Genomic DNA, 26,973 nt, shown 5'->3' on the forward strand with positions numbered 1-26,973 from the left:
TACTGGAGCAGTTTCATTTGTAATCAGTGTCCTTCAGAGAAGAGGCTGTTGTGTTTTTGTGCCCTGACAGAAAAAGATCCAAACACAAGTTTGTCCCCTTGATCATGAGGGTTGAGATCAATTTCCGTTTCTTCTTGGCAGCTTGTCAGCATGATGATATTATTGATAGTTACTAATGTTTTGGATTTGCCTGAAAGCATCTCTTCTCTAAGGAGATTTCCAATTTCCTAGGGCTTCCCTGAGGGAATACTGAAAAGTCTCTCAAAGACTACACATAGCTGAGCAGCTGTCTTTTCTGGACCTGAGTTCTGGAAGCAGCCCCAGAGTTCCAGAATGTGGAAGGTCACAGTTAACCTCTTTGCTAGATCTAGCATTTAAAGCTATGTAGCAGTAACACAGTGTGTTTGCAGAGAGCTGCCCCTGCTTCATTCTGACCCCTCAGGGTTTCTTATGCCCCTAGAGTTGTACAGGAATAGAAGCCCGTGTCACCTTTTAATGTCAGTTTAAGAAGCTGTGAGTGGCGGTGAAAAACTCACAGAATCAGGTCATTTAAATATATTAGGGTAAAAAAACAATAAACTATAGAGATAAAATATATATATATATATATATATGGAGTGAGATTGATGGGAACACAGGGTACAGTGAGAGCCCCAGTGTGTTAGCTGCTTTCCTGTTACTGGAACAAAATAACTTACACTGACAACTTTCAGGAGAGATTTATTCTGGATCATGCTTTTGGAGGTTTAGTCCATAGTTGGCTGGCCCCAAGGCAGAAACAGCATGGCAGAAAGGCCTGGTAGAGAAAAGCTGCTTAACTCACAGTGGCCAAGTAGAGAGAAGGGAGGATCCAGGGACAAGAATACACCCTTCCATGTTATATCCCTAGTGACCTGCCTCTTCTGATCAGTCTGAACTTCCTGATAGCCCTGTGATGAGTCTACAGCTCCCATGATTCAATCACTTTCCAAAAGTCCCACCTATGAACACATGAGCCTTTGAGGGGACATTTTAGATCTAAACCTTAACACCCAGTACAGACCAGGTGGTGCTGCCTGGGGAGATAAGGAAGGATTCTCTGAAGCAGTAAGCTTGAGCTGAAATTTGAGGATAAAAAGCAAGATCCAGTGCCATTTCAGGATTAGAGAGAGCTTGAGCAAAGGTGGCAGCACAAATCATTGTGCAACATGTGGCTCTTTTAAAATGAGAGTTGGATGGTGAGAAATAAGGCTGAAGGTAGGTATATAAGTAGAGGCAAGGCACTGGGGGCCTTCTCTTTGCCTTACTGTGAAGATTAAACTTTGCTTTTGAGATGGTAGGGTCCTTTGAGAGTTTTAAGTGGGGAATGAGATGGCCATGTTTGCACTGTAGGGAGATAGCTCTGCCAGAATACAGAGGATGGATTTAAGGGGAGCAATGCTGGAAATGAGAACTGGTGCTGGGGTAGGTTTGAGGACTACCTGTGCAGGACACACTTTCTCACTGACCTGTGGCAGCAGGACTGGTGACTGTACCACTCATAGCAAAACAGGGAAACGAGGAGGCATGCAGGGCCATGTCATGAAGGCAGATTTGGACAAGTTGGATTGAAGTAGCTGCCACTTGGCCAGGGCAGATGTCTAATAACAGTGACCTGGATGTATGATGTCATCTGGTTCAGTCTTCTGCCACCTGTGATGAGTATCATCCCAGTCTTGCTTGAACAATTCTAGTAATGGGCAATTCTATTTTGCTTTGAAATAGTTTGTTAGTTTGTTCATTCCTTCATTTATGAGTGAAACTTTTCTGGTAAGAGAGATCCCAAATTTTCTGTACTACAATTTCTATTCAGTGGGCTTAATTCTGCTCCCTGGAAACAGATAGCAGATATTTCCTCTTGTCAGAAAGCCTTTCAGACATTAGAGAACTCCATCCTTGTCCTTCTGCGCATCTACCATTTCCAGTGAAAATGTCCCCAGTTCCTTTCCTTGTGTGCCGTAAGACCCTGAATCTCCACCTTCTAGGTTCTGCCACAGGTCTGCCTCATGATTTGATGCCTTAAAAATGTAGATCCCAGATCTGACTCCAATAACCTGAAGTATGCAGAAGATGACCTACATGATTCTATTTCTATTTAATACAAACCTAAGGCTACATTTCCTTTTTTCTTCCTATATTGCTTGGGGATTGAACCCAGAGTCTGCTGCATGCTAAATGCTCTACCATTGAGCTATATCCCCAGGCCCCTGCGTTTTCATTTTTGACAGTAACCTCAAACTTGTGACTTCAATTATATTGTTTTAAAAACTGAGATGTCATTTACATGCCACAAGATGCTCAGATCTTAAGTACACCATTTAATTAGTTCTGAAGGATGCATGTCAAGATGTAGAGTATTGCTGTCACCCCAGAAAATACCTGTGTGTACCTTCTTTGTCAGTGCTACTCACCCCCATCTTTCCACACAGTAGAGGCAACTTTGGTCTGATTTTATTTTCATCACTGTAGGCTAATTTTGCCTATTTCACAGTTTTGTATGTTGATTTATTTATTTTTTGCCTTTGGCTTCTTTTACTCAGTGTAATTTTTTTGAGCTTTCTCCATCTTGTAACTTAAATCAAAAGGCTGAGTTCAAGTCAACTTAAAATATCAGAGGTTCTTTTTTCTTGTGGATCTTATTAAAGGTCAGATGTTTTCCTATCTTATATTTGAGCAGGTAATTCTTTGAAACTACACATGGAAGTTTTATTTTTATTTTAATTTTTGCTTATTCTTTTGATGTATGGTACCATTTTGAATTCCATTTTTGGCATTTATTATATTATCTGTACGTTTAGCCTTATACCTTTGCAAGTGTGGTAAATTTACCTTGCAGATTGCTGTCCAGATCCTGACAGATGTGTTGAGCACTTTGAGAAGTAGAAGTCTTATTTTGGGTTGAGATCAAACAATGTATTGGCCCCCTTAACATTTGTTTGTTTTACTAGCAGTTAATGAATGACTGTTACCTACCAGTGTGGTCTGCAAAGATTTTCATAAGAAAATAATGTTATCATTATCCTGTTTTTCGAGAATTAACTAGGAGAAAAGGAAGTGGGATTAGTTTGTTGTGACTTGTGTATGACACCATTTGTGTTCCCAGCATTCACTTTCTTTTACAGTATTCCTAAGAGCTCTCAAATCACCTGTTTCAGTCCCTTCTCAAAACCACCTTTTCTTCTTAGGTAAATAAAACCAATTTTCCTCCTCTAGACTTTGAGATCTTTGTAATTCAAGACTACCCTAGAGGTTATTAAAAGGAACTGTGAGCCTGGCATCACGGTGTAGGCCTCTACTCCCAGCACTTTGGGTGACTGAGGCAGGAGGATTGCAAGTTTGAGCCCAGCCTGGACAGCCTAGGCAATTTAGCATGACAATATCTCAAATAAAACAAAACAAAAAAACAAAATAAATAAAGGGCTGTGTATGTAGCTCAATGGAAAGGCCCTGGATTCAATCCCCAGTACTGCCCTTCACCCAAAAGAAGGGCTCTGTAATTATTCTATCTTTACATCTTTCTGTTCTCTGGAATTTATTTTATACTCATTTTCCTTTAACTCTCTCCTTTATTTTTGTGCTTGTCCAGTTTGAAGATATTGTTTGTCACAAAGATAAAAATCAAATAGAAATTATTTTTTTTCCTATCATTGTTTAGACCATTGGCCATCAGAACAGTGGTCCTATTCTTTTCTAATTCTTTGCAAGACTTATTACTTAACCAGCCCACCAGCCTATTGACCCACCGATCTACCGGTTCTTTTAGTAATTTGAAACATAATCCTTGACTCTTCTTGAACCTGAGTTATCTGGCTACTCGTCTAACAGATTCCTAGCTATAAAAATTATAGCTAGAATGAGCTGGCAGGTGATTGCTGTTCTTTAATTTTTTTGCCCTTGTTTATATGACTTTTTCTATCTTGAGCATGTTCTTTATAAATCTAAGATTATCAACGATGTTTTTGTGTAGCCACAGGATACCATCATAAATTAGGTGCCTACCATGGCTATCCCCTTTAAAAGTATCTGTGGCTATGTTTTAATTATTTTATACTACTATTGTCCAAGCTTCTATTCTCTTGAGTTTTTGGCCATGGAATTTTTTGTCTATATTTTTAACTAAACAATTTGAATTCTCTATTGCTAAGGACTATGTCCCTGTATGTATCTCCTTGAGTTGGTTTGTTCTCTTTTGAGATTCTTGCCACTTTCATTTCACCCACACAAGTTCTTCTTTACAAATCAGAACCCAGTCCATAATAGATGTTTCCTTAACCATTGCAGCTAGTGATGTCACTACTCTTCCCCCAAAATTCTAGAAAAAGGAAACCAGCCTGTTTTCTAAAAGAGCAGTTTATTCTCAGATACAAGCTTGTGCTTGGCCATGCACCTGTTGGTTGGTCTCATTCATGTTACTGTCGTAGTCCTCTGGGACTTTTTCAAGAAATGAGATGATTCATTTCCTGAGGTTATCTTTGGTTGGAGGAGCTCTTAAAAGAAATTAACTTTGCAGTGTATGAATAGATGAACTACCAACATTATCACAGAGTGGGTAAATTACTCCCATCATGTATGATTAATAAGCCAACTCAACTCTGCAGTTTGCTTTACAAGTGGCCCTAGCTATGTCTTTACCTCATCACATTGGTACAAGGAGATTAAACTAGTTAACTCATCCAAATTCCAAAATTCACTTAAATCTGCTTTCAAATTCACTTAAACCAAAAAAGCCATCAGCCAGATAAGAACTTCCCCTCTTACAAGATATGTGGAGGAGTTCACTTAGTCTCCATTGACATTCATTATGTTGCTATGCAGCCCCACCACTTGATTTAACCTGTAGCTTTTAAAAGAATTGTCAGTTTAAGAAATCTCAGTATCAGGGAAAGTGTTTGGATTGGGTAAGGTTGTGAAAAGATTTGTTTCCAGTATCAGAGTCCTGAGGGAATAAAACTAAAATCTCAAAAAATGGGATAAGTGAAGGAAAAAGGTTTGTATTTAATTAGGAATTAAGAGAGCCCCATAGCTCTGTGGCTCTAAAGAAAGCTCCAACTGGGAGGTTTCTTGTGTAGAGCAACTCACAGCTCACTGGATGATAAAGCAAGTATCAGGCAGATTTTCTTGTGGCCCCTCCCTTCTCCTCTACCCTCTCCCTTCTACACAACAGATGATTTAAAATTAGTACAGTTGCTTAAGTGCTACATTTTCCTCCAAGGGCTTGCTTTCTGGATCTGATATAGTCTCCCCGACACACTTTTTTTTTCCTTCAACCTTTGAATTTCTCAGGTCACAGAGAAGTTGGAAGGACTGTGTAAAGAAACAGCTGTGTAATCTTCCCCTCCAGTCGCTGTCAATATTTAGTTAATTTGCTTTACTTCTCCTATCTAGACATTTATCTAATTGAGTTTATCTGTTCATCGTTTTTGAGCCTGAGTCATTTGAAACAAGGTTGCAAACTCATATTCCTTCACCATTATGTACTTAAACATGTATCTCCAGTAAGAGCATTTTCCTATTTAGTCACAATGCTAGTACCAAACCTAAGAAAACTAAGATGAGCTCCTTATTACTTATAGGCTGTAGTTATATTTTCTCAGTTATCTCCTTTGCTGTTGATGCATATGTTTTAAAGTATTTTCCTCTAATCCAGGGTTCAGTCAATCTAGGGCTATATCCTGGATTGATTTCTGCATTGCATTTGGTTATTTACCTCTTTGTTCTCTTTTAATCTGTAACAAGCCCTCTGCCTGTTTTGTTTGCTCAGTTTCCATGGCCTTGACTTATTTTGGAAATATCTATAGCAGTCATCATGTTGAATGTCCACGTTTTAGATTTGTCTGCTTGTGTGAAGTGGTTAGATGATGTCTTATTTTGATACTTTACTCACCAGGCACATAATTTCAGATTGCCTGACTATTGGTGATGCTAAATTTGGTTAAGTTTGTGACTCATCATCTATTGTAAAATTACATTTCCCTCTGTGTAAGGAATGATTTATCTAGGAGTTGATATCTTCAGGCCGTGTGAACATCTTGGTCTCCAAAACTTTCAACTAGTAGTTTTAGCATCCAGTGAAGATCCTTTTCTTATTTGATTGTTACAGTGAGCGTTGCAGAATGATAATTTTTCTCATTCTGTTATTGTTTTTTAATATTTACTAGGTGGCATTCCAAAGTAAGAAAAAAACTTTTCCCTCCTTTGCTTATCTCCCTTGTATTAGTAGAGATCGATGTGCTATTTTCACCCAGTGTGTAATCTATCACTACCATTTTTCTTTTTTTTATAAAAAGTTACAATTTTCCTAAATGTGGCCATTTGGAGTCCCATCATTTGGCTCCTGTGTCCATCTGAGGTGACTACATTAGTCTCCGAAGCTTCCTTGATTTCTGATACAGCTATAGATTGCCCTGCTATAGCCGGGACTATAACTACAAGGTTTCGTTTTTTTTGCATTGCGCAGATACAGTACCAATGAAGGGGAGACGTGGAAGACATACATTTTCTCTGAGAAGCCTGTGTTTGTGTATGGGCTCCTCACAGAGCCCGGGGAGAAGAGCACTGTCTTCACCATTTTTGGATCCAACAAGGAAAATGTCCACAGCTGGCTCATCCTCCAGGTCAATGCCACTGATGCCTTGGGTAAGCCAATGCCCCTTTGGCCCTTTCCACAGATACTGATTGACCTCTGGTACATCCCCAGGAGAGTTTGTGATTCTTTGCAAGTTAGCTGTGACACAGCAGCAGTGAAGGTCTACTTGGTTCTTATTGTAGGTGTGTGCATTATTCTTTGCATCCTAGTGTCCTTGTGTAGTCCCCTGGCACACAACAGGTCTAAATCTATGGCTGACACATATGTGAATTATTTTAGTATATGTACTGCCGAAGCAAGCACCATATGTGAATTATTGAATGAATGACTGAATGAGCTAATGAACACTTTTTCAAATCAGCAGTCCCAAGGGGACATATTCAATGAGTATGTTTATGTTAGTCAGCTTTCTGTCTGTTTGACAAAATGCCTGAGAAAAATCCGTTTATAAAAGGAGGAAAGATTGATTTTGGCTCATGATTTCAGTCCACACAAAGTACAGAACAGCATGGTGGGAGCTGTGGTGGAGGAAGCCTGCTTACCCCATGGCTGCTTGGAATCAAAGAGAGAGTTGGAATTAAAGAGAGAGGTCTGGGGTCTCACTAAGGTTCCCCAGTGACCTGACTTCCTCTCACTAGGCTCCACCCCCACCTCCTCCCAATAGCAACAGAGGATGGTGACCAAGCCTTCAATACTGGCCCTTTGGGGAATATGGCATATCAAACTACAGCAAGGACTTACTATCTGTAAGGCATTCATTGTGTCCAGTGATCCAGGGTCCTCTCAGAACTGTCTGGAGTCCAGTCACAATTTGCTAGTCTAGACATGGGACATGTAAGTAAACAGGGAGAAGTGAAACTCTTCAGCAGGCCCTCTGAACCTCCTTATGTTCTCCTACCCTTTTCCTACTAATCTGCCTGGGACATCATATTTCCAGCTGCCCAGAACTTCACCTGACCTTTCTTGTCTCCAGCCATTCTGCCTCCATTATTTGCAATCCTGTTTACATTTCCAGATCCAACACACTTGTCTCCGACATCTCAACCAGATGACATTGCCTGTCTTTTCTATGCCCAGAAATAAGCATATTCATTACTCTTTGGGTTATAATTTGTGTTTGTTACTCTGTGTGTGTCATCTTCCTTTAACTAGATTATAAGACCCCTAAAAACAAGAATAAGTCCTGTGCAAGCTTATGTTCTATCTGCTGAATAGCCTGATTGTCTCACATCAGGGTTTAATAAGTCTTTACCAGTTTGAATAGTGTTGAATTGACAGTGCTGTAACAGCTTCAAATAGTGTTTAATCTCACTGAAGACATATTTAAAAGACACAGGTACCAAGACAGACACAGGTATATCTGGGATTCATAGAAAGTACTCTACTGATATTTGAAATTAATGTGGGGCAGTAGGGTGAATACAAGTTGTCTTGCTATTTCTCATCCTCTTTCCACAAAGATCCTGCACCTCCCCAAAAGGCAAGTGAATTCTCCAGTGTGCTCAGCTGTCCTACCAGATGTGTCCAAACTACTGAGGAAGCAAGCAGGGAATAATAGTCCTGAATGATATCACCTGTCAAGGATTTACCTGTCCCTACTTCCCTAGGAAAGAAACACCCCTGGTTACATAAAGGGAACTGTTAACTCTCTTAAAATAATTTAGAAGTTTGGATGGTGCTAAAAAGTGGCTTATTTCTTCCCAGCTTTCTGGGATGAACATTTGTGTCTCATGTGGCATCATCTTTATTCTCGTGAGTGCTACCAGCTTCAGCTCGAGTCAGTTAGAGCATGGGACAGCTCCTGAGCTCTGTGTGCTTGCTGGGTGGCAGCAATATGCATAGGAAGTGGGACACTAAGCTGATGGGGCAAGTGAGGCAGGAAGCCATGCATGGGTCTGGCTCTGATGCTTCGCATTAACTTGGTTTGTCCTCAGGGGTTCCCTGCACAGAGAACGACTACAAGCTATGGTCACCTTCTGATGAGCGGGGCAATGAGTGTTTGCTCGGACACAAGACTGTCTTCAAACGGAGGACCCCCCACGCAACCTGCTTTAATGGAGAAGACTTTGATAGGCCAGTGGTCGTGTCCAACTGCTCCTGCACCCGGGAAGACTATGAATGGTTGGTGCTTCTCGCACCGCTGGGGGATCAAGTTGCATTATATTCCCTCAGCAGTGTTGGGGAAAGAGACAAGTGCATGGCCCTTTCCCCTGTTAAAGGGAAAGGAATAGAAGGGAATAAACATTTTAAAAGTATCTTTTATGTTGCAGGAAATATGTTTTCAAAAGTTGCCCTCTAGTTCTTACAGCTGTATGAAGCAGTTGGGGTGCTGTGACCCAGGGAAGCTAGTCGTTTATTCAGGGATAAAAGCTCTGGGATAAAAGCTCTGGGATTTACTTCTAGGAGGGTGACCTGAAAAAGGAGAGTGCTGAAGGTTCCACTGTAGGTAACAATTTTTCATAGGACCCATATCCTAGAAAGACTTATTTCTTTCTCTGAAATGAAGGTGTGTGTGCGTGTGTGTTTGTGTACTTCTTCCTCATAACTTACTATTTTAGCAAAATATCCAAGGCACTGTTGGAAATGCTAAGAGTAGAAATGACTTGTGCCTAAATAACTATGGCAGGAGATGGAAAGGGGCAGGTACCTTACGGGAAGAACAGGTGCTTTTACTGCGATTACTGAAAAGAAGGTAAAGGCTGTGAGTTGCAGTTGGTGGAGCAGGGAAGTTTTAGAGGAAGTCCTGTTTGAGATGGACTTTACAGAAGCATCAGGATACGTGGACAGGGGATTTCAAGACCAGGTAGCAGCAGTGTGGTAGTGTGGAGGCAGGAGAGCTTTGGCAATTTAGTTTGGATGCCTTTTGGAGGTAGCAAGCAGGAGCAATGAGTGGAAATGAGGTTGAAAAGATCAGGCACAGTAGGATTGGAGGCCCTAAAGGGCATTAATTCTATAAGCAGGAGGGGCCTTGAAGACTTCTGAGGAGTATTGGTCAGAACAAAGCTTAGCTATAGGAAGATGATTCCAGCAGTAGAGTGCATAGGATTTCTGAGCTCCCTGACAGTCCCACCAGTCTATGATTCAGGAGGAAACAGTTTTACCTTAGGCAGAGGTGTCGATAGAGCTTTGCTTTGAACATAAACAGAATGCACATTTCAGTGGTTGCAGAGGGACAAAGGGACTATACACTTACTAAAGCTAGTACCCTCTGGTATGTCTAGACCAGAGGTTGGGACAGGATCTTAGAGAAATGTTCTCAGCTCTGAAGATCATATGGCTTCTGTGGTCTCTGTTGCACCTACTCAGCTTTGCCTGTGGTAGTGCCCACAAATGAGTGAAAGCAGCTGCACAGAAGGGGGATGGCTGCGGTCCAGTAAAACTTTATTAAAACAGCCAACTGGTTTTGACTACTTCTGGTCTAGACCAGTGCTTCTGAAACTTTAATGTGAGTGTGGATCACTTGGGGTCTTGTTAAAATGCTTTCTGCTTCAGGGAGTTCCTGGGCCTGCAGTTCTGCCAGGTGCCTAAGGGATATGATGCTGTTTATCTGTACATCTGCCCTATGAGCAGCAAGACTTAGACTGTACAGGACAGGCATTCCCTTAAAGGTGAGTGCTGCCAAGGTGACAGCACAGCCCCTTGATCATTCCCAGAATTTGGTATCTCTAGGGGTCTTGGAACCAACTTCCCCTAGAGCACTGACAGAGAACCATACTTCAAAGTAGATAATAGTGTTAAATAGTGTTAAAACTAAATAAAAATACATAAAAATCCAAGAAATCCTTGGATTATTTCTTTCATGATTGCTGTTATGCTTTTTAATAAAATAACAAATGTTAAAATTTTCCTCTTCCTCTGCAACCCCTCTTACTCCAATCAAAATAAAAACAAATGGCGCTTAGCATGCCTGCCTGGGTAGGCTGGCTGCACGTCTGCAGGTTTCCCACGCCTGTCCTATCTGCTCTGCTGGAATCTGCTGGCTGCTTATCTCTGCTGTGTGCTGAGTCTTTATTAGGGACCAAGAAACCTGCCTGCTTCGCCCCTTGTGGATTGGGCTGCAGATCATATGAGATCAGGCAATGATGGAACCATGAAAATGGCAAAGGGTGTACTGATTTCAGATTATCCTCAGTTGTTCCTGCTTGCAGTGGCTACTAGAAAGGAGCCAGTCTGACTGCAAGGCTCTTGGGAATGTCTGATGAGATTGGGCTATGGCACTGAAGGGCAGTGGTCCCAAGAGAGATAGCGAGAGATGAGATGAAAATGAGCCAACAGATATCTATTTGTTGGTTTAGCATGACTTGACAACTGTATTTGAAAATCAAGTTATATCTGATAGTCTTTTCAGACCATACCAGGAAGCCCAACTCTTGGCTGGTATGTTCCCTGATATCAGGGATAGTTTTTGTGTTTTTTTAAAAACATCTTTATATTTCTCCACATTGCCAAGATATGTGGCTTTCAAATTCTTGGCTGTGACCCCTAGTGAGCAACACATTTTATGTTATGACCCTGTAGCTGTGTGTTATGTAGGCGTAAAAGCACATGTAATTAAAATAGAAGTTTTATGGGACCACATTTACATTTAAGTGTGTGAGGCCTTTGTAATCTTCTATTCTTATGGGAAGAGTAGGTAGCTGGATTTGGCCCTTCAAAGTATTTCACAGTTCACCAGGGTGTGACCTGCAGTCCAAGAAAGCTGCCTAAGAATTGAGTGCTTTACTAATGGAGGCAAATAAATAATTAGCTAATATTTCACCCAATCTCTGAAAAGATTTAAATTAGCCATTCAGTAAAAATGCACTGATTGAATGAGTCCTTTTTTGATACACTAATAAAACTGCCTTATGAACAACCTCTACATATGGGTAAGTTCAGATTATATAAAACACACAAACCAATTTGCCCTGTATCTTATCACACTTCTCATATAAGAAATGTTTAATAAATATTGTTGAATTGAGTAAAGTACATGAAGCTTTTCAAGTAGTGCACGTGGATGTGAAAAATTCTTTTGAAATACAAACTTGACAGTTTGGATGGAGCCCTGGAAAGTATTTAGTACAGCTGCCTGGCTTTCAAGTTATTACACGTGGCCCAGAGAAGCCCTCCAGTTAAAAGTGGAGCCAAGATTTGTTCAAGACCTCATGCTTCCTACTCCCATGGAGCTGGGAGTGTTGGGACATGTGATGCACCAGATCATGGGAAGTCCTGTGAAACCAAAGTTCCACATCCGAAAATACAGAATGAGGACTCTAAGTGATGTAGATAGTACATAAACAGGTTCTTAAGTGACATTGAATCTTTAGTCAAAATAACTTCTAAAAAGTTCTTTTTAAATTTCTCTGTCAATTCTCCTGATTATGTCAAGAGAGTTTCACTAGAGCTAGTCTTTATTTACCATTTGCCAGTGCATTTTAACTAAGAGGGACAAGGCCCAGAGACTAGGCAGGGAGCTGGGGCTCGGTAAAATCTGATATTATTCTGGTAATGGCATGATGTTTTATATTTGTCTGTGGTGTATCCTAGTGGTTTTCCAATGGAGGTGCTGATCAAAATGTTCTTTCACTGATGTATTTTTATCTAGAAAAGTGAGTATTTTTTTTAAAAGGGCATATTAAATAACTTATAATACAAGTGATAAATAATACAGTAAAAGTCACAGGGTTGCTATTGAAATGCCTGAAATGAGCAGTAGAGTAGACTGGCCTGAATGAATTGGAATTCCCTTTTCAGTGACTTCGGCTTTAAGATGAGTGAAGATTTGTCCTTAGAAGTATGTGTTCCAGACCCGGAATTTTCTGGAAGGCCATATTCCCCGCCTGTGCCTTGCCCCATGGGTTCTACTTACAGGAGAACAAGAGGGTACGTATTATAGCTTTGTCAAGGCTGCTCCTAAGCATCCTTGACACCCAGGACCGCATGGACTCCTTTCATATTCTAAATCCTGAATTCCAAATCAGCAGGTTGCACGCAGTTGGGCAACAGTTAAAACTATGAAGCCTGCAACTCTTCATTCCCTGTGGGGAAGCAAGTACAAGTGGGAGTCTGTGAGAGTCTGCAGCTCCAGGAACATCTTAAGTCCTACTCCTCAGGAGGGAAAGGTCTTAGAGGAGTCTAGAGATGAGACAGATTCAGATTTAAAAGTGTTGCCTGGGATGCTCAATTGTCTGGACTTGATTTGTCTAATTATAAGCAGAACTGACTCAGAATGAACTAACACCTTCCTCCTAGCTCTATAGGGAAATGTGTGTGTGGAAGCTCTTGCTCCTGGTAGGGATATGTTCCCTGTTATGGTACCTGTGTGACTTTCCTTTGATGTTTCTGATCTCTTGCTTTGGGGTTGGGCAACAGCTACCGGAAGATTTCTGGAGACACTTGCAGTGGAGGAGATGTCGAAGCACGACTGGAAGGAGAACTGGTCCCTTGTCCACTGGAAGGTAAGAGGCAGTTTCTTCCCTTGACATCTTGAGGTTTCACTGAAGCAATACCACGATCTCACCTAAGTCAGGCTGTGACTCTTGTAACCTCATGGAGGAAAAACAATAATTAGAAGAATCATAGAATTCTCTTTTCCCCTTCAGCTAGTCTCCAGACTAAATCTGTATTAGTCTCACACCTTCATAGGAATGTAAAATACCCTGTGTTGATTCAATGTTTTGAGGGAAATCCTTCTATTTATTGAAAAATATTTATTTTGTGCCTGTTGTATGCTAGGCACTGGAGGCTGAGGAGTGCCCTCAGACTTTTGTTTGTTAATATGTTTGTCAAAGTTGAATATAAAGAGACCTTTGGCTTCCTAAGAACTATCTAAGTGGTCTATCTTAATTTTATAATAACAATATTTATAATTAATACTTCAATGGAATTTTACAGATTTTAATATACTTTCCAATGTATTACCAATTTAATTAGCCCACCGAGGCAGGTATTGTCAGATGTATATGTATATATGTGTGTATATTAGCATGTTCAGAGGAAAGAGTAAAAAGATTTTTAGAAGATCACACATCTCTCAAGTGAGAGTTAAAATTCACACTCTAAGGCCCTTCATTGGACATCACTCAAATTTCAAATAAGTGTCATTCGTATTATTTTAGATTAACATTATTTCTACTAATTAAGAAAAACTTTTTTGGAGTGACTACACATGCTGTAAAGGTATAGTGGGGATTCAGAACAGGTTTTAAAGTTGATGATGTAACGTGGGGTGTTGTAATATAAAGGAAATTACAATACCTTAAGAATAGTTAATCTCTTGGGATCTTTTCTTCCTTCACTCTCTTTCTGGTTCTTACTCACATAGAGCTTCCTTCTTCCCTCTTGGTGAGGGAAGGCGGCTGGTGCTGACTTGGTCAGCAATGGTGGTGTCCTGTTGAACCATCATAAGTGCCAACCAGATCCTGGAAGAAGTGTCGTCTTCTGCAGGCAGGCACGGCAGCCTCTTGTTGGCTCACTGCTTGCCAGCTTGCCCTGGTATTTTTCATACTAAGCTCATTAGTCCCTTAATTTAATCTTCTATCATTACTACAGTAATTAACATACCTCACTGTGGAGACTTAAAAAGAATCACTGCTTCAGCAGATTCCTACAAATGAGCAGATAATATTAAATATTCCCCGATCAAGAGCTGTTGTTGATGAGGGTTGGGTGAGTAGGGTTGGAGTGATTGCTCTTATGAGGCTGGAGTGCATACTTTTGTAATAAATATTTCTGAAAATAATTCAGCGAGGGACAAAACAGTTTGTTTAAAGCCATCAAAACTGTCAGGAAAGCCATTTTCTCTTCTGACAGGAAAAGATAGAACAGGGAATAAGGTAGAAAAAGTCTCATTTCAGTGTAGGCTACCTCCTAAATGTCAAAGAAAAGAGAAAATAAAAGGAAGGGAATAGAAAGCAGGGAAGTGCCCAGAAAAAAATAATGCTGGTTTTACAGGACTAATGGGAACCATAACATTTTTGGAAAGATGAAGTAATCTGGGCATCTGGAAGGATTTGTAAAATGCAGTAATTTTTCTTCCTTTGTGATTGCTTTAATAATGCACATTTCTAGGCCTCAGCTGAGAATCCTTTTCCTTTTTGAGGTTAGGCAGTGCACAAGATTGCACTGCATGCTGCAATCTGCCTAACCCTAGAGCAGGCCTTTCTGGACTGGGGTTGTCCTACATGGGCATTAGTTTCTTAGAAGAAACAAAGTAGCAAAGTAGGTTTTTAGATGCTGGAAAGCAGCGTGGGGGAAAAAGACTGCTGCAAATGTGGCTTTCATTATGTGCCCCCGAGTCATCACTGTCTTCCTGCCTGGGAATTACAAAATGGGACATTTAGTTATGTGGTGGTGGCTTAAGTACTTTTGAATGAAGAGAAACCAAAGGAAGAGAAGGCAACATTACCTTCTTAAAATTTTCAGGTGTATTTATTTTTTGACTAATTTTCTATATCAAAACCCTTTTTTTTTTTTTTTTTTTAAAGTACATGTGAACTCCCTGAGTGAAGGGATGGTTGAGGGAGGGGTGGGAGGTAGTGACTAATCCAGGCGTGAGGCAGAGGGATTCAGATTGCATCTTGGTACCATATGCAACATATTTTCCAAATAGATTTCTTTAAAATCATTTATTTTTCATTTTAAGAGTCTTTATTTTTAGTCTCTCCAAGGAGATGACACAAGTAACAAATATTTGGATAGGGACAAATTCAAGAAATAGCAACTAAACATTATCTTCAGTTTTACCCTAAGCTGCACATAGTCCCAGCTTCTTCTTATCCTCCTTTCTCCTTTCTCCCTTTTTCTGGATGGCAATTCCTCTCCAACTTCTCTGAGTTGGGTCCTCATTACCCATTTATTATAAATAATTTTGCAAAGGATACAGATGAACAAGCAGATGGAAGAGATCTATGGGGCGAGTTGTGGGAGAGAAGGATGTGCTGGTTCTGTGCCCTTCCAGGGTGTGCTGTTTTCCAGAGACTTCCTCGTGATTGGCTGTCCAGAAGCTCTCACATGGATGTCATAGGCAGGGACACTAATGTTCTGCTCACCTCCACTCCTGTGGAAGAATCTGAATTATCTTCCAGGCTATTTCTTACGTGGAAAAGAGAAAGCACTAGGTCTTCTGGTACTGATGTTTTACATTAAGTAAGTTTCTTTAAGTACCCTGGGCCTCCCTTTCTATGTCTTAAAAATGACAGGCTGGAGGTATAGCTCAGTGGTTGAGTATTTGCATATGTTTAGCATCTGCAGGGTCCTGACTTTGAGCCTCAGCACCAAAAAGAAAAACAAACAAAAAGAAAGTCATCAGATGTGATTAATATCAGCACCATAAGAGGCGCCGTAATAGACTGAGTTCAGATCTTGGTTCTGCTACTTACTGGGTGTGTGACCTTGAGTGAGTTATGTAACCTTTCTGATCTCAGTTTTCTCATCTGTAAAATTGGGTTCATAATAGTTCTTCCATCATATGGTTGTTAATGAAGACTAAACAATGCTTGGTACATAGTACATCATGGAAGTATTTGTTAAGGAGAAACAGAATGTTTGTGATGATTGTGGGCTGAAATAGTCACATTATAAATTAATAAATATTCTGGAAGTAATGGATTATTGCTTTGAAATATCAGACAGATTGATCTAATAGCTGCTGGTCATTGTGAACAATATGAATGAGTAAACAAATTTATTAGACAACTCGATTATAGGTCTTTAATGATTACTGGTTGGTAGTCAACAAGATTATGGTGTGTGTTAGCTTCCTATTGTTGTAACAAATCCATGAGACAATTAACTTACAAAGAGAAAAGGTTTATTCGCTCACAGTTTTGGACATTTCAGTCCATCATTGGCTTTGGACCTGTGGTTCGGTAGCGTGTGATGGTGGGGAATGTGTGATAGAGCAAAACCTCCCAGCGGCCAGGAAGCAAAAGAGTGGAAGAGGAAGCTGCTGGGGCTCCAGTGTCTCCTGTGGCGGCACAGCTCCAGTGATCTACAGCTTCCCACTGGGCTCCACCTCTTAAGGTTTCCACTGCTTTCCAATAGAGCCAACCTGGGGCCCAAGCCTTTAACACATGGGCCTTTAGGGACATTCCAGATGAAAACTATAGTATGATGCTATGGGATAGAGTCAGGAGAACATGGGGATTAGTCTCATTTATATTGATGAATGTGACTCTAAAGACTTTATACTGGGCCCAGAAGTGTGAATGCTGATGAGGCAGGAGGATCAAAAATTTGCACCTAGCCTAGACAACTTAACCACTTAGCAAGACCCTGTATCAAAATAAAAAAGGAGCTGGAGATATAGCTGAGTATAAAGCTATTAGGTTCAATCTCCAGTGCAAAAAAAAAAAAAAAAAGTAATAGAACAGTTGCAGATGTAGAAACAGATTCACTGGAGTTGAAGTAACTTGCCCAAGGCAGAATTGTGATTCTATTACATGCCTTCTGAGTCTGGGTCGCTCTTGCACTTTATTCAGACCACGTGACAATGGGGTTGAGGTTGGTGTGTGAGGAAAAAATAGATCAGGCTTGTGGGGAGCTTTCAGCCTCCCCTGGACCCACCCCTGTTATTTTGTGCCTGGCAGAGGAGAATGAGTTCATCTTGTATGCAATGCGGAAGTCCATCCACCGCTACAACCTTGCATCTGGAGCAACTGAGCAGTTGCCACTCACAGGGCTGCGGGCAGCGGTGGCCCTAGACTTTGACTATGAGCGCAACTGCTTGTATTGGTCTGACCTGGCCTTGGACATCATCCAGGTGAGTCAGCCCTTGGTCTCCTCCAGGTGCTGGACCTCGTGACTGCCCAGTCCTGGTAAGCTTCAAGCAAGGGCTCAGGACATGTATGGCAGGAGACTGGGGAGTGTAACTTACCTGAGGGTTGACAGACAAACTTGTCAGTTGTGTGTTATAGTGTTTTCTTTCCCTGCCTACTTCTGTCCGTAAAAGAAGGATAAGAGAAGCCCTAAATCCACATCCTTTGCCAAAAGTAAGATCTTACTTTTCCTACTGGTAAGATGCTGAAACAAATAATGTAGGATTTTTAGTCGCCCCCTAAATTATGATATAATAACATTTGACTTATCAATTCTTCATGTAATTATTCACTTTAGTTATTCTGAACATAGATCAGAGCCAAGAAGTAGCTGGGCACTGTGTTGTATGACTGTAGTCCCAGTTATGTGGGGGGTTGGGGCAGGAAGATCATTTGAGCCCAGGACTTCGGGGCCATCCTGGGCAACATTAGTGAGATTCCATTTCTTAAAAACAAACACAGTAATGGGCCGGGGATTTAGCTTAGAGGTTCCGCCGCCTGCCTAGCAAGCACAGGGTCCGAGTTCCATCCCCAGTACCAAACAAACAAACAACACAATAATAAAATACACATACATGTATATACACTCACACAAAGACAGGAAGGAAGCATGAAAGGTCCCTGGACAGGCCACAGAGCCATACCCTCATACCCTTGAATCTATACATTTTAAAGGAAAATTTTTTAATCTGTGTTCATTGTCTACTTCATCTATTTAGAAAAGTAGTTCCAATGAGTGTTATTTCTATTCTCAACCCAGTCAAAATTTTTCAGTGCTTGGGTTTTGGGATGGTAATGTGTGTTGGTGACTACTGATTGTACTTTTCCCAATGGTAGACCTCAATGGCCAACAGCCTTGCAAAGGAAGGACTATAAGAGCAGATATAAGAACATGGACATAATAGCAATCTGGTTCATTTATTTTAAAATCAAATAGACTCGGGCATCTCGGTAATCTCTGACCCTATTATTGTGATACAGGGCCTAGTTTAGTAGCCAGTGTTCATGATGATAATGCAGAGTGATATAAATGATTAAATTCTCTGTGTTGTTCTGTTTAAAATAGGAAATCATAATACATTTTAGCAGTGCTCTTTTTAAAACCCAGCTTCATGTATTTGGAAAGTTTATGACTATAAAATGCCTCAGCCCTTGGCAGTCTGGCTAGTTGAATAAAGGATTACTTTCCCTTTGTGGGATGAGCTTGTAAGGGTCGCCTGCACATTTCACAGCATTTTATTCCTGTTTTTCTCTGTTTAGCGGCTTTGTTTGAATGGGAGTACTGGGCAAGAAGTGATCATCAATTCTGGCCTGGAGACAGTAGAAGCTTTGGCCTTCGAGCCCCTCAGCCAGTTGCTTTACTGGGTGGATGCTGGATTTAAAAAGATTGAGGTATGCATAGTTCCATGTTGTTCTTGATTAAGTGAGCAAGCAGAATGCCTGGGCATTGGGCCAGATTGACACAGAGGTGGGAGCCAGTGTTTCAAATTACTCTGGAAATTTCCTGAGAACTAGAGAATGGACTAACTGAGCCTCCAGAGAAGGGAGAAAAGGGGTATGGGGTCATCTCAGAATGATTGTTCACTGCCAAGAAAGTGCCATGTGAGAACAGGATGCCAAACCTATCAGAAATTTCATTAAGGCACCACTTTGACTGCAGAAGCATAGAGTCATAACCATAAAGATAATAATGCCATATCAATATTATTCCAGTATTATTAGCCCAGTATTATTCTAGAGTAATAATGACAGTGTCATCCTCCTCCTCATTATTATTAATCTGCACCTGTTTGTCACTTAGCTACCCAATAACTTCTCCCATTTTATCTACTCAAGGCAATGTGAGGGTGATAAATGGCCTGTAAACTACCACAAGCATTGTATTTAGGAGTATAGGTATGTTCAGCTCCTGCAAGCTACTGCCAAGACCCTGGCCCTGCCTCAGCAGCTCTTTGTATAGTCACTACATAGAGGTACAGCAGGCGTGCTAATTGGGAATTGGAGTAGAAGCCAGGAGATGGGGAGAGCCAAGTGCAGTGGCAAGACAAAAGACACAGACTTGAAAGGCAGCCCTGAATTCAGGCTTTACCTTGCCAACTAAGTGACACAGCACAAGGGACTTATTTTCTTCAAGCTTCTATTTCTTCATGGGTAAGACAAAGATTCATTTACTCATTCAGCCCTTCCACAAGTACTCTTTGTGTCTGCTGTTTGTCAGATCTGGTCTTAGGTTCTGATGGTATAGCAGTTGTCAAAACATGCAGGTTCCCATTCCGATAGGCATTTGAGGTTCAGTGGAGGAAGCAAAATGAAGAAATATAGAATTAGTTCTGTTGCTGATGAGTGCTGTAAAGAACAGAAGGCGGGGTCTGTGACTGCATGGCTGGCAGTGGGCAGCATTAGGAAGGTGGATGAGGGAGGCCTTCTGAGGCTGTGGCATCCAAGCTCAGCCTGACTATGAAGGGAATAACTGCAGTGTTCCCCTCCCAAGCGATGTTGACCAAAGTGGACAAGATACAGAGTGCCTGGTACCAACTGAATGCTGCCTTGGTGATCTCATCTTTGCTATTTCTGTCCTTTCCTTTCTTGTGTGTGACCGACTAGATGTATGTTTGCTAAGAGTTAGAAAAATGCAGGTGACATGTAAACTACTACCTCTTCACAAGCTTGTTGGGTTACCATTGCTCAGCTCAAATACTGTTAGTGTAACTGGTGTAAGATGAGTCTGGCACCAGAGCTCCTGATGTGCTTTGACCAAGGTGGGTCAGAAGATATAAGGAGGCGACGTGTAGCTGGATTTTGAAGAAAAGTTGCCATGTGTTAGAGTGAGTAGAGTAGAGGACAGGCCTGGGTTGGGATATAGCAGAAGAGGACAGGAGCAAGTTAGATGTGGAGAACTGTGAGCCAAAACAGGAGAGGGGGAATGTGGAGTCTTCATTGCAAGTTTATGATATTTATTTATTTGTTTTTTATTTTTGGTACTGGGGATCAAACTTGGGTCCTTGCGCTTGCACAGCAGGTGGTGAAACCACTGAGCTAAATGCCCGGGCCAAGATTATGATATTGTTAATTTGTTTTGTGGGTAGAATAGAGCTGTTGGTGGCTTTGAAGCATGGAGTAACATGGGTAGGTTAAATAAGTTAACAAAATTGAGTACAGTTGGCCCTCCAAGTCTGTGTGTTTTGTATCTATGGATTGAAAATACTCAGAAAAGCAAAACAAAACTAACTGTACTGAACATGTACAGATTTTCTTTGCTTATTATTCTGTAAACAACACAATATAAACTATTTGCATAGCATTTACATTGTATTAGGTATTAACAGTAGTCTAAAGATGATGTAAAGTATATAGGAGGAGGTGCACAGGTTACATGCAGATATTATTCAGTATTATGGGCTCGAGTATCCGTAGAGTTTGGTATCTGTTTGTGTGTATGTGTGTGGAGGGAGATCCTAGAAGCAACCCCCTGAGGATACTGAGGGATGAGTAGAAGTGTCTTACTGAGGGATGACTGCATTTTACTGTACAGGTCATCATGCCATAGTAATGGGAGCAGTGGTTTGGCACATAGGTAGTTCTAGCTTCTCTGTCAGACTGTGTGAAAATTGTCACATGAGCCATGGGAGAAGTCAGTTCATTCTGACTGGAAATTGAGGCAAATTTCTCAGATGGCTCTGGGAAAGGGAGTCAGGTAGGTATAGGGGATGCAGATAGAAGCTGTAGAGGACTCTGACAATAAGGATTTTTTAAAAAGCTCAGACCTAGTTTGGCCTTCCCCTCCTCTTTTTGTCAGGTAGCTAACCCAGATGGTGACTTCCGACTCACAATCGTCAATTCCTCTGTGCTTGATCGGCCCAGGGCCCTGGTCCTCGTGCCCCAAGAAGGGTATGTATATCCCCAAAAGGAAATCAGCATTGTGTCAGATGTTGCAACAGTAGAGTCTCATAAAAATGCAAACCTCTGGGCAAAAACTCTGCTTCTTGTGAATGTGGTGGAAATAATCCATTAACTGAGAGTTTTGTAACCACTGCACAGTCATGGAGGTCAGGTAATTCCATTTGCTTCTCATTAGCAAGCATCAGACGCTCTGGGCATCCAGATGTCTTGCATCTGTGGGGTGTTTCTCTAAAAAAGGTAATATTAGAAGAGAGTCTCTGTAGACTAGACAGACCTGCTTATATATTGTGAGGATTTTTTATCTTGAGTTTCATGCATGGCACAATATTTAATTCAATCTGTCTTTCCCTATCTACCCCCTCCAGGATATGTGGCCATTCTGTTTCAAAATTAGTATGTATTTGAGAAATGCAAAGGTGCTTTTCATTAACTCTTTAAGGAAACAACTAACATGGAAATTTTGTATTAGTTTTCCTTGCCTTTCCTCGTTTGTAGCCCTTATGATTGAGAACTAGCACTCATTTTTGAAAAGAAAATTCTAAAAGCAATCTATGTACTGATTACAAGTATTAAAAGAGAAGAGAAGTTTATGAAATGAAATGTATTTGTTTCTTCTGTTCTCAATCTTAACTCTTTACCTTCATGGATCCTAGGGCTAATCATTGTTAATAGTTATGTATCTTTCAAAATTACTTTTACCTACATACAAGGATTGTCTTTTAAACACATCCCCTACACCTAGATGCAGGTGCACACACCAAATAGAATCATAGTGTAATTACTACTTTGTAACTTTTAAATGAAATATATATAGAGAGATAGATATTGAGATGTGTATCTATATCTGTATGCATGATAGTTTCATGTGAGTAAATACAGGTTTTTGGCTTTCATTATATTCTTTTATATGTACTGTCATTTTTTTTCTCTACTGAGGACACTATGATTAATATACATATATGTACATTTTTGTATATTATCTTCACATAATTTGATTATAAATAAATTCCAGGAGAGGGGTTTGTAGGTCTGGGGATTTAGCGGCTTCAGATATCACAGTTCCAGATGATTATGATAATGATTGTTAGAGAGGTTTCTCTCTTCACTGGAGTAGTATTCAGCTCTCATGCCTCTTTTTGCCTATTTTGACCAGAGTGATGTTCTGGACTGACTGGGGAGACTTGAAGCCAGGAATTTATCGGAGCAATATGGATGGTTCTTCTGCCCATCGTCTTGTGTCAGAGGATGTGAAGTGGCCCAATGGCATCTCAGTGGATGACCAGTGGATCTACTGGACGGATGCCTACCTGGACTGCATCGAGCGCATCACCTTCAGTGGCCAGCAGCGCTCGGTTATCCTGGACAACCTCCCGCATCCCTATGCCATTGCTGTCTTTAAGGTGAATCTTTATTTGTCCCACCAGTGGGCATTCTGCAGAGAAGGTCCAGAGCCTCCTGAGGTCCAGAGCCAGGACCTTTTGGGTTTTTGCAGAGATACTGTCAGACTTGTGGGAAATTGGTTCTTTTCTGAATTTGAATTGTTTAAGCTCTTAAATCTGAATTGTTTAAGCCCTTAAGGAGGGATGCCAGACAAAGGTGTCAGGGGTCCTGCCTTTCAGATCATTAACATTTCAAAAAATTAACAGCTGAGGTTATTTTTCATGAGTGTTCTGGATTTGCCCTTCAGTGCTGGTAGTTTCATTTTGGTTCTGTGTCTTCACCTTTTGTAAGGTTTCCTTGCTTCATTCCCCATTAACTGAAGAGGAGCAGCCTATTCCCTCTGATGTCTTTCAGGTCTGTTTGTATTCCAAAGACCTCTGACCCACATTGGGAAGCAGATTTCAAACTGAGGAGTGTTGCTGTAGTCAAGGTCCAGTGCTCACCAGATAGTTTTTTGGGGGCAGTTCCTTCTGTGTGGATAGTTCATGAGGTTTGGATGAAACCACTGAGTCTTTCATTTAAGTGAAATCTTAACCCAGTATTCAGCCAATAAATATTTGTTATCTCTAGTATGAGGGAGCTCTTGTCTTTACAAAGGGCCCAGAACAAAGCACAGAAGATCTGGCCTAATAGGCAAAAGTTTTCTTTTTAGAATGAAATCTACTGGGATGATTGGTCACAGCTCAGCATATTCCGAGCTTCCAAATACAGCGGGTCCCAGATGGAGATTCTGGCCAGCCAGCTCACAGGGCTGATGGACATGAAGATATTCTACAAGGGGAAAAACACTGGTAAGACAGAGTCTCCTCCTTTATCTCCCCAGAGTTGATCTCAAGAAGGGGCTGCGTGTGGGCAATCTCTACTCAGAGCAGGATCTGGCAGCCTGCGTCTTTGTTGTCACGACAACATGCACATTATTTAATTTCTTCCTAATGATATCTTAATTTCTTTTCTAATGATACACAAACAGCTGGAAGACAGCATGTTTTTGCTTGCTGAGAGTGTTGGTGCTTGGTGGGTAATTACAGCCTCCTTCTGCCCTTGGCCCTTCACTGATTGGTGGTGTGACTTTGGTTGCAGCTGGGAGAAGCCCAGCATGTGCCTAATCCCCGCTTGGCACACTTACAGGGAGCCATGCTGTGCTCTGGGCTGGGTGCTCACACAGTCGTGTGCCCACTGAACATACCCACCTCTGTTGTGATGGCTGTGTGTAGTTGTACACTATTTTCATTCATGTTTCCTGCCCTGAACCTCTAAACCTCATAAAGGAAAAGACTATGCCTTGTTTGTTTCTCAACAGTTTTACTAGTCCCTGGCCTTTTATAGGTGCTCAGTTTGTATTTGTTGAAGGAAGAAAGGATGAAAAGAGAGGAGAAGGGCTGCCTGGGTGTATATGGTTGGCATTTTAAGATCTGTTGGGTGGATGAGGCTCAAGCACTGCTAGAGGGTTTGATCCTGGAAGTTGGGACTACTCAGTAGGAAGCCTTCCTTCCTTGGCTGCCTTTACTCTTGCATATCTCCAACAATGCTGGTAATTCTGTAGGAGAAAGACCAGGGCACTCCCAAGAAAACTAGTCCCTTTAAGAATTACCCTCCTTATCTCTACAGGATTAAATAGCATCCTGGGTTTACTGACTCTCTTTATTGACAACCTCTAGGTTTCTTGTTTTGAACTAGAATGTTGATGCTGTTTTGCTGGTTCTTGGCTTACTCTGTACTAAAAGAAAATTGACAATGAAAATAATACAGTTATAGATATCGTTATCCCTTTGGGACCAAGGAAGATAGGATGAGAACTCCCCTGGAGGACTACAGTGTCCTACAAAAGTAGATCTGTCTAGGGCTGGGGCTTTGGTGCAGTGGCTTCACTGCCTGCTGTGCAAGTACAAGGACCCAGGTTTGATCCCCGGTACCAAAAGTAGATCTGTCTTACTGTTGTCTTCCCCACAACCTGTCAGGGGACAGACTGGTATTATGATTCATGGTTTGCAGGTTAGGGAAAGAAATCTTAGATATTAATTAGCTTTCTCAAAAGTTCTCACTAGTATAGGGGCTGAGCTTTGGTTATAGTCTCAGAGAAGTCACATCCTTTGGAGAGGAGATACATGTTTTAAACAGGAAGGGATGGAGGAATCTTGCTTCTCAGCACCAGTAGCTGAAATCCCTGAGCCTTTATTTGATGGAGGCCCTACTCTTCCCACTGCCTTTTGGAGTGAGTTGTCAGCATTTCTATAATTTGCCACCTAGTACAGAGGAGCTGGACTCCATTTTACAAGTGTGCAAGCACATGTTGGATGTACGCACAGCAGCATCTGCAATGCCATGTTCAGGTGAGTCTGGTGGTCCCTGGGCTCCCCACTCTCGTTTTGGTTCACGTTTCACCCCAACAGCTCCAGCACAGGTGAACATTTGTGGTCTCCTAGTATAGGGCATACAGGGCTGTGATTCTCAGTGTATTTCCCTTTTAGGTCTCAAAGAGTCACCTTCATTTAAATCAGCCAGAGTAATTCTAGGGGTCAGGGTAGGGTCTGAATTGAGGAAAGCCTGGCTTGAAACAATGACGTGTGGTGTTCGGTGAATCACAGCCTCTGGCTGAACAAGACCAGTTGTGACTTTCCCTTTGGCCCAGGGCCAGTTACTGACTCTCTGCTCCTGTCTCTGTGTTGAGATTCTCTTGCTGTCCATTGGCTGTGAACAAGACACTTCCAGGTGGACCGGGATAGAGAAACAAGCAGATAATCTCTCAGGCCAGTTTGAGTTAAGTCAAAGCTTTTGCAGTGGCATCTGGCTGCCAGCGCAGCCTATGTACACTGCCTGCCTCTTGGCCTTCAGCTTGTTTCCTTTAACCTGCCTGCCTTGTTAGCACACCAAAAGGGTATTACAAGTTCTTGATACATATTAGTAACCCCTGATGCCAGTCCATCTGTATTCTTTTTGTTATCTGCTTCAAATACATACAGGACCTTTTATTAGTCATGTGTAAAACAATGATAAATATATTTATTAACAAGTTGTTCTGTCATACCTACCACCCTAGTGTGCTTTTGAGCTTGGGGAATCTCCTTAGTCATTCCAAAATTAATGTGTACTATGAATATTCCCATTTTATAGATGAGATAATAAAAATCAGGTTCAGTAACTTGTCCAGGTCATACACCTAGTAAGTGATAAGAATTCCAGCTGTGGACTACTTGACCTCAGTGAACTTCAGTGAAATCATCAGGCTGTGCTCTGTCTACCCTCTGTGACTGAAATGGCAGCATGCTAGTAACATGACAGTACTTCAGTGTACTACAATTTGATTTATGCTGGTTTGTGCTAAAAATTATACTCACTTGGAAGATTTATTAATTGAGGCTATTTGGTTATAAAGTGGGTACCGTTCTTGTCTTGATACCTGGCTGATTTTTAAGTAGTGTTACTGGAATATATTTTTCACAAAGAGGTTTTTTTCCCTTTAAAAAGGTTACTTTGCAAATTTATTGATGTGGTCAATTGATGCTGCAATGTTTAAAAATATTTTATAGTTTTGCAGCTCTTCAGAGCCAGCATTAATTACTGCCTTTTACACATTTATAATGAAGGCAAATATTAATTATTTGGAGATAGACTTAATTTTGATAATTGCCAAGGTCATAGATACTTCAGTGAGATAATAGTTTTGTGGCTCTAAACTGACTCTAGAGGAACTTTTGCAAAGAGGAAGTTGGAAAATGTTTTGAATACGCTCTGTGAAGATGTCCTGGGGCTGTTTGTCTTCTAAGGGGGCAACTTTGAAGATAGTTGTTCTCATTTTTTCATTCTCCACATTGGGATGATGGTCTTCATATTGTATATCCTACCTACACAGAATGGTTGGGATCCTGAAAGGTCTGTGGCCATGGTCTGCTGCATTCTCCTTCTGTCCCCTTCTAAGTGCTCTCTGGCATGGCACTCCTATTTTCTGTTCTGTTGCTTTGTCCCCAGCCACATGCTCCTGGCCTGCCTACCTGTTGCACTTGTGACCTGGTTGGCTTTGTTTGGAGTTTGCCCCGGATGCTGCTGCTCAGACTACCATTTCTTATGTCTTTGCCTGGATCAGCCTCTTGAAAGAGACACATTTGGGGTTCTGTACTCTTAGCTCTTGCTTGGTTGGGTGGGAATGTTTATTGTGCACATTATTTTAAAGACGTAATTCATATGAAAATATCATCCTGTAATTGAGTATGTTTCAATAACATATTCTGTTCT

At 41.2% G+C, this 26,973-nt stretch overlaps 1 protein-coding gene across 2 annotated transcripts in view; it reads left to right on the plus strand.

Moving 5' to 3' along the window:
* The window catches only part of Sorl1 (sortilin related receptor 1), a 169,894-nt gene that overhangs the window by 81,220 nt on the left and 61,701 nt on the right, over nt 1-26,973 (plus strand). For both annotated transcript variants that reach the window (XM_004870912.4, XM_021249086.2), the window contains exons 13-21: nt 6,476-6,654; nt 8,539-8,725; nt 12,341-12,469; nt 12,959-13,044; nt 17,176-17,348; nt 18,664-18,795; nt 21,200-21,291; nt 22,457-22,703; nt 23,396-23,534. In XM_004870912.4, the coding sequence (XP_004870969.2) occupies nt 6,476-6,654; nt 8,539-8,725; nt 12,341-12,469; nt 12,959-13,044; nt 17,176-17,348; nt 18,664-18,795; nt 21,200-21,291; nt 22,457-22,703; nt 23,396-23,534 (1,364 nt within the window). The remainder of the gene's footprint in view (nt 1-6,475; nt 6,655-8,538; nt 8,726-12,340; nt 12,470-12,958; nt 13,045-17,175; nt 17,349-18,663; nt 18,796-21,199; nt 21,292-22,456; nt 22,704-23,395; nt 23,535-26,973) is intronic.

Source organism: Heterocephalus glaber, unplaced genomic scaffold (assembly GCF_053883595.1).
Source record: "Heterocephalus glaber isolate CG9 unplaced genomic scaffold, H.glaber_assembly_v1.0 deba00001431, whole genome shotgun sequence".
In the NCBI taxonomy this organism is placed as follows: domain Eukaryota; kingdom Metazoa; phylum Chordata; class Mammalia; order Rodentia; family Bathyergidae; genus Heterocephalus; species Heterocephalus glaber.